The sequence below is a fragment of the Phascolarctos cinereus genome, unplaced genomic scaffold (assembly GCF_003287225.1).
Source record: "Phascolarctos cinereus isolate Bilbo 61053 unplaced genomic scaffold, phaCin_HiC Scaffold_4;HRSCAF=312, whole genome shotgun sequence".
Lineage (NCBI taxonomy): Eukaryota > Metazoa > Chordata > Mammalia > Diprotodontia > Phascolarctidae > Phascolarctos > Phascolarctos cinereus.
This window is the reverse complement of record NW_027555847.1, coordinates 359184245-359200316: the sequence shown is the minus strand read 5'-3', so window position 1 is coordinate 359200316 and position 16072 is coordinate 359184245. Positions and strand designations below refer to the sequence as shown.

At 37.3% G+C, this 16072-nt stretch overlaps 1 protein-coding gene across 1 annotated transcript in view; it reads right to left on the bottom strand.

Moving 5' to 3' along the window:
• NPR3 (natriuretic peptide receptor 3) overlaps nt 1-16072 on the bottom strand; it is a 78703-nt gene that overhangs the window by 24668 nt on the left and 37963 nt on the right. Inside the window, 1 exon segment of the mRNA XM_020995348.2 lies at nt 147-282. Coding sequence (XP_020851007.1) covers nt 147-282 — 136 coding nt within the window.

Here is a 16072-nt window from a genome sequence, read left to right as displayed (position 1 = left end):
AAGTTTATAATTATTCCTGTTTTAAGATAAGAAAAATGGAACAAAAGAGGTCAGATGACTTGCCAGAAGTAACAGATTTAATAATAGAGCGGGGATTAGATCTCAAATTTTACATCTCCTTTCTGAATGCTACAATGAATTCATACCTTCAAATGTTCTGTTCCTAGTCTGCTGAATGATTTTTCCTCCATCCTTCTTGCTATAGCCAGCCCTCAGCACTTCATGTAAAGCCAGACCATAGAGAAGAATGGCGTCATGGAATCCTTCCACAAACATGTTAACCTGAAAGGGTAATAATATCAGTTAGCTGAGACCAAGTGCTAAATCATTCCTCTTCATGAATATTAACAATGATCTTTATCATTGCCCCCATTTTATATCTAGAGAAACAAAGGCATATCATATATTTTTGTTGTTCAGTCGTTTTCAATTGTGTCTGACTCTTCATGACCCCATTTGGGATTTTCTTGTCAATGATACTGGAGTGGTTTGCCATTTCCTTCTCTAGCTCATTTTAGAGATGATGAAACTGAGGCAAACAGGATTAAATGACTTGTCCAGGGTCACACAGCAAGTACGTTTCTGAGGCTGGATTTGAGCTCAGGAAGATGAGTCTTCCTGACTCCAGACCCAGCACTCTATCCATGGCACCACTTAGCTTCCCCTAAGGTATATCATTCCTGCTTTAAAGTTCCTGAGAACCCTTCCCCTCCTGCACAGTACGATGGTACCTATGCTTAGTCATCAAATTATATTTGGCTTCTATCACTTGGACAGCTATTGAGTGGCTCTCTGGGAGGGATGAGAGTAAATCTCCAAGTTTCCAACACTAGATGTTAAGCTCAAGTTGCTGTCTCAAATCACATTGAGACTACTACACTAAGGGAAAAGAGGGGCAAAGGGGCAACACTGACTGGTGTAAAATTATCTTTTGTGAACTTACTGTGCAGATTTTCCAAGGAATCATGAAATTTCCAGTGAAAAACAATAAGTGTATTACAGATTATATGAAAAAATTAATAACGACAGCTAAATTTTAACAAATGCAGTTGAGTTACATCATGAGTCTTCATGCTAACATCTGAGAAGGGGATTCACATACTCTAACAATTCCAGTTTTTAAGAAGTCCCCTAGGTGGAGGCCCCTCTCTTTTTTTGGTATCTCCATTCTTGCTCTCTGCCATTTTGGAACTTCCTATGCCATATATACAATTAATCAATTGATCAACAAGGATCTCCTATGTATCTGGCCCTCTGCCATGTGGGGATAAAAAGACAAAAGTGAAATACCACCCAGTCTCAAGGTATTTGGTTCCTATTAAGAAAAACAGCATGCTTCTATAAAAATATATAAAGAATAGAAAATAAATAGGGTGAAGGGTTTACTGCTGAAGGAAAACAGGCTACGTGGATTCTCAATTCTAGTGCCGTATTCAGATCCTACCTTAATTCGCAAGTAAATCTGACATTTTCTCTACAAAACGTCTAGTTTTCTCCTTCCCTCTAGGGACACAATTAGCACAGGTCACCAGGCCAACTGTGGGTGGAGACCCCATTAGCAGCACTGCTTGCTACCAGAAGTCTACCATAACACCTACCTCATAGGCCTCAAGCCAGAAGCAAAACCCTAGTGTTGAGACTCTTTCACAAGTAGCAAATCCTCACACTTACGTATGCTTTTTAATGGAAGACACACATTATAGATACTGGAAATTTGAAGTTTAAAGAAGAAAAAAGTAATTGGAAGTACAAAAAGAAAAATGGGAAAAAAACCACTTTAACATCAAGTTGTCCTAAGCTCTCTTTGCTGGAGGATCATGGGACCATAAGGAAATTAGAAATAATTTCTAAGTGAGACTGCACCTAAGCCATTAGTATGAATATGTATTGTATTATTTTCATTGGCCTCAGAAAGACACCCTCTGGGTAACCTGTTCACCAACTTCATGCCTCTCAGTCCTGGAAAATATTTCCTCAGCTATTATAAATAAGTCTTCCCCTAAGCACCTAAATTGACCTGGCTGATGCTGAATGCTGTCCAAATAAAGTTAAAGAGATATAATGCAAATGTTAGAAGAATTTACCATCTAAGCCATACAATAGTGATGTAAAAGACAAACAGAATAATCATAAAAATGCACAGAGATTATATAACTGAACAGAGAAATAGCCAATGGTGACAGTCAAACTCAGGAATGATAAATATTTGCACTATGTAATTAATTGTTCATCATTGGAATGAAATGGGATTCATTATCTCTCTTACATTCAAACTGAGGAAATTTCATGGTAGAAATGGGATTATGCTTCAACATTTCAAAGTTAGGCCATAGCTAATATGGGTTAGCCATAGTTTTATCCTATTTCTCCTGTGTTGACCCTTGCTAGTTATAAGGAACAACTTGGTCAATATCCTTACTATAGTACTGGAAAGAATGGGATTTTCATCACTTGGCTTCTTTACTAATAACATTCATCAGCTACACCACACAATGCAGGATAGGGCAGTAATTTATTGAGCAGTGAATGAGGTGTAGTAACTTATGAAATAGATCATGTTGAGGGCCAAATGGTAATCTCTGTCTCTCTCTGTCTCTGTCTCTCCGTCTCATAAAACAATTTTACAGTCAGGGGAATTCCTTAATGCATGTTAGCAACTTTCCTCATATAAGCAAAGAATGATGCCTCTCAGCTGTTCTCTAAAGTGGGAGTAAATGATCCTTGTCACTAACTCCCTGGGATGCTCACATCTAGAGGAGAACACTTGTAAATTATTTAGTGTTTATTAGAAGAAAGCTACCTAAATTAAAAGCAATGTCAGATCCTGCCTGGCTCTTACTTTGTAGTATTCACATGTTCTTAAACAAATAATATGGTGGCTGTCTTCTTACTGTAAATCCTTAGTTGCCAACTTTTGGTGAGGATACAAATTTCCTAGCTTCTATAAAAGGTTTGCAAAGAATCCTCAGAAAAAAGTCCACCTCTCAAACTCCCACAGCATGAAGAATGAGAGGCATTTGTGAAGGACAGAAATGATTAGGAGAGAGTGAGTCCTCCCCTGTTATAGCAGCATGATGGTCGATGTGACAATCTGTTCTTCTACCCTGAAGATGCAACCTTGGATCACCCCAGCTCTGCAGAAACAGAGGCTGAGGCTGAAATGCAGCCTTCACTTTCTGCCCCAGGATGTTTGTGGATCTGGGGGATTGGGAAAGGAAGGGAATCAGTAGGGATAACAAGGAAGGAACAAATAGCCTGAGATACACTGAGAGTTGGAAGTCACTTTAGAAACCATCTAGTCCAATGCCTTCATTTTACAAATCCCTTCCTAACCTCTAGCCTAGTTATCACAATGACCTTTTAATCACCTCATGTTTCTCCACACTCCAGGTTCATTCTCAATATTGCTGCCAAAGTGATTGTCCTTGAGCACAGATCTGATTATGTCAGTCCTCTATGCAGTCAACTCTAGTGGTTCCTTGATTGCTTCTAGATCAACTATAAACTCTCGTTAGCATTTAAAACCCTCTTCAGCCTTGCCCAGCTGAATCTTTCCATGGTTACCTAATATTACTCTTTCTTTCGTACTTCGCAATCCAGACAAACTGGTCTTTCCTCTGATCCCCACACACAAGGCCCCATCTCCCATCTCTTCGCCTTTGCTCTGGCCCCTCTTCAATGTCTAGAATATACTTTCCCCTCCTCTATGCCCCATAGAATCTCTCACTTCTTTCGAGATGAAACTTAAGCTCTGCCTCCAACATCAAGACTTTCCTGATCTTGGCAACCACTGATGTCCTCTCTCTCAAGCTACTTTGCATTTACTTACATTTATTCTCTTTATTTTTCTTTTACATAGACTTACATATGTATTCTCCTATTAGAAGGTATGTTGCTTGTAAGTGTTTTGGGTTTTTTTTTTCTCTTTCATAGTATTTGCATTCCAGGGCCTAACATAGGGCCTGGAACATAGTCCACACTTAATAAATGCTTGTTGGTTGATTTATTACAGATGAGGAAACTGAGGCACTCAAAGTTTAAGTGACTTGCCCAAGGTCACAAAGGTAGTGAGTGTCAGAAGTAGACTTTGAATTTAGGTCATCTGACTCCAATCTCTACACTCCTTCCATACACCTTCCATGCTGCCTCACATGGTAGAATCTAAACATAGCAGCTACACTGTCCTTTAAAAGAGTTTGCCATAACAATTGTGACAGATCTTTTCCATTTTTTCTTCTTTTTGTTATACTCTTTTCAATTTCACCCTTAAATCCCCTTTGGATGTTCTGATTTGATTGGGTCACTTACCAAGCTTTTTTTGTAAAAATTGTTTTTACCTCCCCTGGGAAGAAACTCCCTTGATTTATGCTGATTGGTACCTTCTCTGCCATCTAAAGCCTTACAGAGATGTCTAGAGTACTAAAAGGTTGAGTGATTTGCCCAGGATTACACAACCAGTGTGTCAGAAGTACCTCATGAAGTAATATTATTTGCAATCTTTTACCTTCCTTCTTTGTAAGACCTAACACCATTTATATTTTAAACTGTTTGTTGCCTTTTGCTGACATAGCTCTCAATTTGGCATAGAAATTAAAATGTTTTCTGGATAAGAAAGTTTCTAGGCTTTTTTAGCTTGCTCATGGTGATTGTTTTATGTCAATTATTTCTGTATGTAATAGTGATAGATGCCTGTTCCTTTATCCATTTCCCATTTTTGCTTTTGTTTTTACATCAGCAGTTCCTTTAACTAGGTCAGGTACATGCTATTTTAGTTTATTTATATCACATTTCATTTTAATTCTTTCCTCTAATTTGTTTTCTCTTTGCTTTAGCAAGTAGATAGGCTACATGTACAGACATCTATTCAAACATTACTCACATATACTGATTGCATTTATTATTTTAAAAGATATAATCAATTTCATTTTTGATGGTATATAGTGCTTACCATGTGTAGTCTCTCCGTAGTCTTTTTGAAAAAAATATTCCTGATATATAGGATTGAGGTTTCAATGTACTCTAGAAACCTTATCCTTGCTTGTTTCTTTAACCTGAGCTATATTTTGGAATACATCTTTTTTTTTTTTGCAATCCTTCCTTATGCCCACTTTTGCACTGAAGTCAAAAAGTATTCATGTGTATGTTGTTTTAATTTGTAGACAATGAAGTCTTTGGAGAATTTCTCTGCTTTCTCATATTCTGCCACAGGAGCTGGTACATAAGCTGTAATTATATTTATATTAGTCTTTTTGCTTATGCTCATCATAAGATGCATAATGCATAATGCAAAATGACCATATTCCTATAAAAATGCTTTTTCTTCTTTCCTTTGGATAGATGATAAGTCTGAATTCTGCCAAATCCTTCATCAGACTTTCTAAATGAGTACCTATGAGCCATCCTTCCTTTTAGCTACAACTTTAGTGCTAGACTTGGAGTCGGGAAAATTTGGGTTCAGATCCTGCCTCTGGCACTTACTGGCAATGTGAATATGGACTTAACTACTCTGAGCATCAGCTTCCTCATCTGTAAAATGGTGGAGGCACCTCAAGTATGTGGCTTTCTGAAGGAGTATAGCCATGAACAGGAGGAAAGCTGTAGCAACAGTTAGAAGGGACAGTTAGGTCAAGTAAAGATTTTTTCGGAGAGAAGAGACTCAGGCTAGTTTGCGGACAGCAGCAAGAGTCAGCAGGGAGGGACTGATGGTTAGAGAAAGAGTACGGATGATAGTAGGAACAGCTTCTAGAGAACACAGAAGGCGACGGGACCAAGGGTACATGCAAAGTGATTTGTCTTGTCAAGGAGAAGGGCCATGTTTTCCTTGAGAGACAAGAGTGAAAGTAGAGGTACTGGGGAATACATCTGAGAGATCTGAGAAGATCAAGAAAGTTAAAGAGGGAGCTCTTGGCAAATAGCCTCTTTTTTTTCCAGTGAAATATGAGGCAAGGCCTTTCACTAAGATGGTAGGAGGAGTGGTGCCTTGGGAAGCTTGAAGTTGGATGGAAAGATGTGAAATAAATGTTGTGCTGAGTAGAATACTGAATTTATTATGGATGTATAAAGGACTGCCTTGCTTCAGTGGGGCCCAGTTAAGATCATGTCATCTAAGTTCATAATGGACTCAATTATTATAGTTTTACTTCCTCCAGCTCTACTCTGTGGATAATCCGAGTTGACAAGGCATGATCAAGACAAAGGGATAAGTGACTCAAGTGTAGGAGATAGCTTAGTAAATGAGTTATTCTTCAATTGTTTAGGCAAATATGACTCTTCGTGACCCTGTGGACCATACTGTCCATGGGGTTTTCTTGGCAAAGAAACTGGAGTTTACTTGCCATTTCCTTCTCCAGTGGATTAAGGCAAACAGAGGTGAAATGACTTGCCTGGGGTCACACAGCTAGTAAGTATCTGAGGCTAGATTTGAATTCAGTTCTTCCTGACTCTAGGACCAATGCTCTATTCACCAGGCCACCTATTTGTCTCTCACTGATGAGATCTGTAAACCAGTATTTCCTTGAAATTATCTTAAAATTGTTTTTCTAGTTACTATTCCTTTCAATTTATAATCTACTAATAATAAAAGCTAATATTCACATATAACTTTGCAAAGCATTGTTCTCATAATACTTTAAGGTGGTCAGTGCAAATAGTGTCATACTCATTTTATAAACGAGAAAATTAGGCTCTGTGAGGTGAAGGATCTTACCCACAGCCATATCACTTGGAAGGGTTGAGGCCAGGACTCGAATCCAGTTGATATATACTTGTTTCCTTGTAGCTATACCTTTCTTGATTTGAATTCTATTTCTTCTTGGCCTTGGTGGATACTAATTTTTTATTCTACCTATCCTCATAAAAAAGCGGTTCCATTTTGCCATTTCCTTGAGCAACTGAAAATAATTATCTTCCCTGAAATTTTATAATATGGTTCAATATGAAGCACCATAAAAACACAAAGTAGTATTATTTATTGCTGTATAGCTTCCAAAATAGCATGCAGTATTCCAGACATAGTAGAGTTATGGCTTAAATATGGGAACTTCACTGATTTTGGAAAGTGGCACAGACTAGGCTTAATTCTGAAAAGGATCCATTGTGATATGAGCCAGTCTCCTCTACATGTGGTTAATTTCTTTTCTATTAGTAAACAGATAGATGCATGGATTATTTTAACTGCCCTTAGTGACTTGAGGGAATCATATATCACAAAGCCGAAAAAAGCCCTTAGAGGTGACCTGATTTAACTTTCTTATTTTATATCTAAGAAAACTGAGAGAAGTAGCTTATGTCACCCAGCTTCCCAGGGCCAGTAGCAGAGCCAAGCCTCCTTATTCCTGATACAGCATGCCTGTACCTTCATCACTGTTTATTTATTTTTTAATCATCATAACTAAATTACTAAATTACTCCTAGGAAGAAAGCTAGTCATTAAGCTATGTAACTATTAAGCTACCAACTATGTTATGCCTTTGAAGGAAATCCTTTTTTTTTTTGTTAGTGTGAATAAGACTTTAAAAAATATTGTCTGAATCCCAGAGAGGGAAAAAAAGGGGGGGGGGATCACTTAGGTTGCTACAAGTATAATTTTTAATTGAGTGTAAGGAGAACAGGAACAAAAAATAAAACTAAACTTGTAAGATTGAATACCATGTCATTAAAACAACTTCTAGTGCTGTAGAAAATCCTAAGTAGGATTATCATCTGCTTGTTTCTAGAAGTTGTGCCTCCTTCAATACAACTCAAGATTGTATTAGCTTTTTTGGTTGTCAGATCACACTAGTGACTCATATTGAGTTTAGCACCCACTAAAAACCTCCAGATTTTTTGGGGGGGAGATCATACCCCCATTTTATTCTTATGAAGTTGAGGTTTTGAACCCGAGCATAAGACTTTACATTTATTCCTACTGAATTACAACTTTTTTTTTTAAGGCAACTGGGTTAAGTGACTTGCCCAGGGTCACACAGCTAGTAAGTGTCAAGTGTTTAGTCTGAGGCTGGATTTGAACTCAGGTCCTCCTCACTTCAGGGCCGGTGCTCTATTCACTGTGCCACCTAGCTGCCCCTGAATTACAACTTTTGATGGTAATGTGGTATGGTGGATTAGGAGGCAACATTAGAGCCAGGACGTACTGGCTGCAAGTCATGTCTCTGACATATATTGGTCACATAGGGCAAGTCATTTAACCAGCTTGTCATTATCACAGACAATATTCTAAGACTAAAGGTTACAGCTAAGTTGCTGATTCACATTGATCCATATCAGGAGTTCTCTATACCAATGAAATTGCAACCCTTTAAAAGAATAACCAGTGCTAATTGTTCAAGGCTTTAAAACTCAGGCAAAAATTCTATATTTGCAATTAACAATTGTTTTCAAGAATTAATGGTGATTTTGATGGGTACCCACAAGGCCAAATATAATATTTTTGTTGTTGTTCAGTCCTGTCTGACTCCTCATGACTTCAATTGGGGTTTTCTTGGCAAAGATACTGGAATGCTTTTCCATTTTGTTCTCCATCTCATTTTACAGATGAGGAAACTTAACAACATTAAGTGACTTCCCCAAGGTCACACAGCTAGTAAGTGTCCAAGGCCAGAGCTGAATTCAGATCTCCGTGACTCCAGGCCCAGTGCTCTATCCACTGTACCACCAAGCTGCCCTAAATATGATATTATCCTTTGAATAATCTACAGGTTCTCATTTGTTCCATAGTCACTGAAGTAAACTTCTATACTTGAACAATGACTGAAATCCATCTAAATGCGAATTAGTAATCACCTAGGAAGTAATAGGGCACTGATGAATAATTGAAAGAAGGCATAGAATCTTAGAGCTGGAAAAGTACTTTGGCTTCATCTAGTCCCATCTCCTCCATTTTACAGATAAGGAAACCAAGGTCCCCAAACGATATATTACTAGTCCAAGTAAATATAGCTTTACAATTAAAAATGTTGTCATACCAATATACTTTTCCGTAAATGAGAGTATGACTGAAAGCCATTTTGCATACTTATCTACTTTGTAAGTCACCATGGCCAAAAAAAACCCACATAAAAATGAAATAGACTATAGGTTAATAGTCAATAAACGACTGGTTAGGGAAGCAATTTTCAAATAAATTTTCTGCCTATAATAACACAAATGACTCGTTAAAAGAGTAAGGATCAAAAAAGAAAAAGATATACAATTAAAACAACTCCAACTTGACCTAGTTAAACAAGCTGTCAACACCAAAAATGGAAAATGGAAGGAGGAAAAAACGCTGATAGAAACTGTAATCATTTCCTAAGAATTTTAATCAATATAAAATTATCATCATAAGGTGACCAAAAGAGCCTAGAAATGACCTTAATCACCAAATACTTTGCCAAGAAAAGTGATACAGAAGCCAAGTGTAACAAAAGTTGGGGAGATAAACTCATTTGTGGAATATTATGGCATTGTGGGAAAACAGGTGCACTGATGTTGCTATAGACTGGTGAAGTGATCCAACCATTCCGGACATACATCTGGAATCATGCAAGAAAAGTGGCTAAAATATCTATATTCTTTGACTCAGAGATCCTACAGAAGTCAAAAACAGGAACAAAGGTACAACATATATCAAAATATACATAGCGGCACTCTGTGGTAGCAAGAAGCGGAAAACAAAGTCTGTGCTCATCAACTGGGAAAATGGATGGAAAAACAAAATAAAAACAAGTATGATATATGAATGGAATGGAACATTCTTTTGCAGTATGAAACACTGAATAGAAGGAATTCAGAGAAACATGAGATTTCCCATGAACTAATGCTGAGTTGAAATAAGCAGAACAGAAAACAATAATGACTACCAAAATGTCAATGAGATGATCACTAGAATAGAGTTGAGCTCCAAGCAACTGAAAAAATCCATAAAGTTGCTAAAGGAAAAACCCAGAGATTCACAAAAGAAAAAAGAGACACGCATGTTGACTTTTAAAAAATGAGTTTTGATTCCGATCCCAAAGAAAGACTCAACAAAATAGAAGTAAGAAGTCTAATGAATTCTGTTACTTAGAGAGGCAGCATGGTATAATATAAAGAGCACTAGATTGGAATTGTAGAAAAGAGGTTCAAATTTAGTCTCGGCTACTTTGTAGCCTAAGGTAAATTACTTAACCTTTGTAAGTCTTAATTTCTTCATTTGCAAAATGAGAGAGATTCCCAAAATCCTACGATCTTATTAGGAGATACGAAATTACTTTTGAGGCCTTAAATCCAGAAATAGTTTTCAATGACTCACTATTAATCTAAGAGCATTTTAACAACCAGTGATTTTCAGGACCCAATAGAGATTTAATACTGTATCAGTAGTTTGAATAATAGAATTTTTAAAAAATTGTTCATGATGGAAATTTAAAGACACACTCCCCCCACCCTGAATTTGAAAAATGGTTCTATGAGGTGATTAGTATGCAAATTTTCAACTTTGTGAAGGTGAAGAAGCAAAACAAAAAAATTAGGATGAAGTTAAAATGAATAAGTGTACAGTTACCGACTAGGGGGAAAAGGGGTAATTCACCAATCTATTTGCATATATGGCAGCAAAAGATGAAGAACAAAAGTAAGCCATGAAATAAATGACTGTCCACAAAAATGACTATTTTTGTGTTTCTCAAGGTCAAATTCAATTTAACAAAAAAACCTTAAAAGTCATCCAGCACAGCCTCCGGTAACACTTGTATGACACCTCCAACAGACTCTGCTTTAACATCTCCAGTGACAGAGTGCTCACTATTTAAAAGGCGTTCTGTTTCACTGTGGAATAGTTTTAACTGTCCGCAAGTTCTCCCTTCTGTTTATCTGAAGTGTGCATTACTGTAACCTCCCCTAATTGTTCTTCATCCTACATTCTAGAAGAAAGACTGAACCTACACACTAACCTTTCAAATATTTGAAGATAGCAACCATCATGGGTCCCATAAACATTGCTAGTTTCCTCAACTGTTTTCATTATGGATGTGATTTCCCAATTCCCATCATGATCTCAGTCACCTTCTTTTGCATGCTCTCTACTTTGTAAATGAGTTATCTCAAAATGTGGAGAGCAGAGCTAAAAACAGTATTTACAGACAGTATAATACATAATATAAATACAGTATGTACAGCCATGGTTTGAACAGTGCAAGAGGCTGGATTATTGATGCCAACAAAACTCAGATAGGTCAGGCCTGAGGACAAAGCCTTGTTACATTACACTGGAGACCTCCCTCTAGGTTAACATCAATCAATAATTAATATTCTCTAGGTTAAGATTTCAACTAACTACAATGCCACCTAACTTTATAATTACTCAGCCAAACATTTCTCTTTCATCTTAGAAGCATGGACTTTTAAAGCCAGAAAGGACCTTAAAGTTCATCTAGTCCAAGTATACCATTTTACAAATAAAGACCTGAAGTTTAAGAATTTAAGTGACAAGGTAGCATAGCTGGTTAGCAGCAAAGTCAGGACTAGTATCAATGTCACCAGATTCCCAATCTGATGCTCTTTTCTCCTATGGCCACAAGGACTTTATAGAGTCCTTTTCAAACGTCTTGCAGAAATCCACGTGGAACAAAGAATGGAGAATGTATCTGTGATTTCATGACTGGAGAGAGAGGTAAGGATATTTCTCTACCTAGGCATGTCTGTGTCTTCTCTACACTGGACAGTCTCAGAGAACTGCCTACAAGACTGAGAAATTAAGTAACTTGCTCAGTCCCACACAGCCAGGATATGTCAAAGGTCAGGCACATGTAACAAAACTTTGTAAAAAAACAAAAATATTCTTGCGACATCCCAATGGTATACTATAGCTATGGATGGAATGGGCAGCTAGGTAGAGCAGTGGATAGAGCACTGTGCCTGAAATTGGAAGGATTCACCTTTGTCAGTTCAAATCTGACCTCAGACAGCTACTACAGCTGTGTGACCCTGGGCAAGTCACTTAACCTTATTTGCCTCAGTTCCTCAACTGTAAAATGACAAACCACTCCAGTATTTTTGCCACGAAAACCCCAAGTGGGGTCATGAAGAGTTAGACATTACTGAAATGACTGAACAACAAAAGCTGTTTGTAGAACCAATGGGCCAAGTAAACCTTTCAGAAAGGGGTGTGTGTGTGTGTGTGTGTGTGTGTGTGTGTGTGTGTGTGTGCCAAGACTTCCTTTTGGCTAATTAATGGTGTCTCCCAATGATCACTGCTTCCTTTTCTGAAGTCTCACAAATCATCTGTTTATTAATCCATTCTATATTTGTTCAGAGCTCAAAAACAAATTATTCATACGTGGTTTCTACTTTTTGCCATTTTTCAAAAATTGGAGCATCATTTGTGTATCTTCAGTCTTCTCACATGTTTTCTGTTTTTATGTTTTCTCAAAAGTTTCTAGTCATGTTTCAGTAACAACAACAATACTGTAGAGGCCTAGGGACCTTTACTTATTTAGGTATTCTCTCACTATCTCTTCAACTACCTGAAGATTCAGTTCCACATAAGTCAAGCTTGCTCTCTATTCTTTCCAGTTTGAAGGTCCTCTCCGATGGAGCAGATGGAAACAAAATAAAAGTTGAGTCATTCTGCTTTTCTTCATCATCTATAAACATGACACCATCTTTCTGAATTAGCAGTTCTAGCCATTCCTGGCTTATATTCTTTTCTTTTGTCATTTTCAGTTTTATTGATTTTTTTTAATATTACTACATTAACAGATTACTCCCACTTCATGAGAAGTCTCATTACAAAGTAAAACAGGTAAACAAAACAAATAATACAGTGACCTCATCTGAAAGTGCATGCAATAATTCAGTTCTGTAGCACTACCTCTGCCTATTTTAAAAAATTCACAGAAATCATTTTTCTCTCCGTCCCACTCTATCCTATTGAAAAAAAAGAAAAAACAAATTTCTTGTAACAAATATACCATCAGGCAAAACAAATTCCATATATGTATATACATACATATATGTGTGTGTATGTTTGTGTGTATACACACACATGTCTGTGTATGTGTCATTCTGTGTCCATTCTACCTAAATCTACCACTTCTCTGCCTTGCAGAGCATGTTTTATCACTGCTCCTCTGGAATCACGAATGGTTACTATATTGATCATAGTTTTTAGAGCTTTTAAAGTTGTATGTTTTTAGTACTGTCATTGTAGAAACTGTACTCCTGATTCTGCTCACATCACTGTTCAACTGAATATAGCTCTGTATTTTGCTTTTTATATTATGCCTGCCATCACTATTTCACTACCATTTCTACAATACTGCAAAATTCCAACATTTTTTTCAGCCACACTATAAACAACCCTGATCACTCTGAAATCACATTTTTTAGAGATGAAAGAGGCCTAAGGAATCATCTAGTCAATCTCTCACCTGAGATACATCAGCCTCTGACACCCTATGCCTCCTGTTTTCAATTGTGATCCCCTAAAGTCCTTAGACATAATCACCCAAACCACCCAATATTTTCACCCTGCTTCTTCCATGTCCCTGGTTGCTATGCAAGACTCCTCTGCTTTCTGAACTTCTATTTACTATTCTACTACCTCTAAATTAGGCATATATCCATGCAACAACTCCCTTCTTTCAAAAAAAACCTTTCCCTTACCTCCCAGAAAGCAGAACCAAAATCCCACATCCTTGAAGACTTCCCAGAAAAAAAAAGTTAAAAAGCAGGAACCAACTCTTGCCTATAACTAACCCTAGCTTCTATTCTCTGGCCCTTGATTGCAAATATTGTGGGTATGTCATTCTTTGTGTAACTATCATCTGCACTTCAGTATATGCCTGGATTCATGGCTCTTGGTTAGCGCAAGAAACATGCTGCTGATTTATCTTAGATTGTAAAGTCTTCGATGACACAAATGATGTCTTCTTCACACTATGTAAATCCCTATAATATCCAATCAGTGTAATACACAAAGCAGACATTCTATACTTATTTACTTATTTATTGATGATGATAGAATACTAAAGAAGAAAGCTCTATTTAGGAATGAATAAACTAAATCAGATGGAACTATAAATTTCACTAGGAATTAGGACTACCTCCAAAATCTGACACGAAAAAACTTGTGGGTGAGACCAAAAAAAGAGAAGTGAAAATAAAGGTTTGGAAGATGTATATAGGTGAAAGGAATTAAAATTATTTTTCCCAGAAGCAGGCAACAGTTCAAAAATGACTATCCTCATTCTTTCCCCATCTCCAATTCATCCTACAGACCATAATAAGATTCACCATTTAACATGGCTTTCATATGTCATCCAACAACAGCAACGCAAAGTCATCCACTATTATTATTAGAGGTACAATGGGAAAAGGTCAAGACTTGTCTGTCAGAAGTGCTGGGTTCAAATCTTGGCTCTGACATTTACTAGCTGTGTAACTATGGGAAAGTCACAAACTTTTTTATCTTTATAATGGAGATAATAATACTTGCTTTGTTTACTTCACAGACTCATAAGGAAAGTGTTCTGCAAAACATAAATGACTATAGAGATATGAGCAATTACTAGAACAATTACTCAACCACCATTTTCAAACCATATCTACATACATCCTTGAATCTTTCAAGACTCATCTCATATACCAAGTTCTGCAGGAGACCTCCCCAATCCCCCCAATCATCTGGTTCTCCTCCTGTCTGACCAATCCTTCTCAGTCTCTTTTGCTTGCTTATCATCCACATGATACTGAAACATACATGTGTATATACATATATATATATATATGTATATACACATACACACACATATATATATATATATATATATATATATATATATAGGCACACGCACATTTCTCTATTTGTTTATTTATTTATTCATTCATTCTCCAGCCCCAGTATCTCCTCTGAGGTTTAGTTCTGTATCAGTGATTGCGTATTGCACATTCAAAATAGATATCCTGGAGACATCTTAAACTGAAAATATCTAAAACAAAAGCCATTATCTTTCCCCCAAATCTTTTCTTCTTCCAAATTTTCTATTTTTTGTTAAAGGCACCACTATTCTTTCAGGCTCCTGGAGTCATGATTTTAGCATTATCCTTGATGCCAGGCTCTCCCTCACCACACATATCCAATCAGTTTCCCTACCTTGATTTTTACACTTGCACATTTTTCACATCTGACCCCTCCTCCTAACTTATGCCTGCCACCTTATTTAGGGCCTCATCACTCCTTGCATAGATTACTGCACCAGCCATTAATTGGACTCCCTTACCACTCTATTCCATCCTACACAATACAGTCAGTAGTTTTCCTTAAATGGATACCTATGTCACTATCCTACTCAATAAACTCAAGTGGCTCCCTATTGCTTCTAGGATCTCATATAAATTCTTCTGTTTAGCTTTTAAATCCTTACACAATCTGGTCTTAACCTATCTTCTCAGCTTCATTGAGCATTACTTCCCCTTCATCACTCTGTGCTCCATCCAAACAAGCTTTCTTTTTATTCTTCACACATGACATTCCAACATTCCCTGTCCCCATGCCTTTGCACTGACCATCCTTGTACCTTAGAATGCACTTCCTCCCTATTTGTACATTATAGTTGCTCTCTTAGTTAGAGATATAGCTCAAGCACCATCTTCTGCAAGAAATCTTTCCTGATCCCCCAGCCCCATCTAACTGCTAGTGGCTTCCCTCCCAAACTACCTCATACACACACACACACACACACACACACACACATACACACACACACATATATATTTATATGTATATAAAATTTTATTTATTTTTAGTTTTCAACATTCCCTTCCACAAGATTTTGAGTTTCAAATTTTCTCCCCATCTCTCCCCTCCCCCCAAGACAACGTGCATTCTGAATTCCCCTTCCCCCAATCTGCCCTCCCTTCTATCACCTCATCACCCCCTCTTCTCTTATCCCCTTCCCCTTCTATTTTCCTGTAGAGCAGGATAAATTTCTATATTCTTTTGCTTGTATATCTTATTTCCCAGTTGCATGTGAAAACAATTTTTAACATTTGTCCTTTAAAACTTTGAGTTCCAAATTCTCTCCCTTCCTCCCTCCCCACCCACCCTCATTGA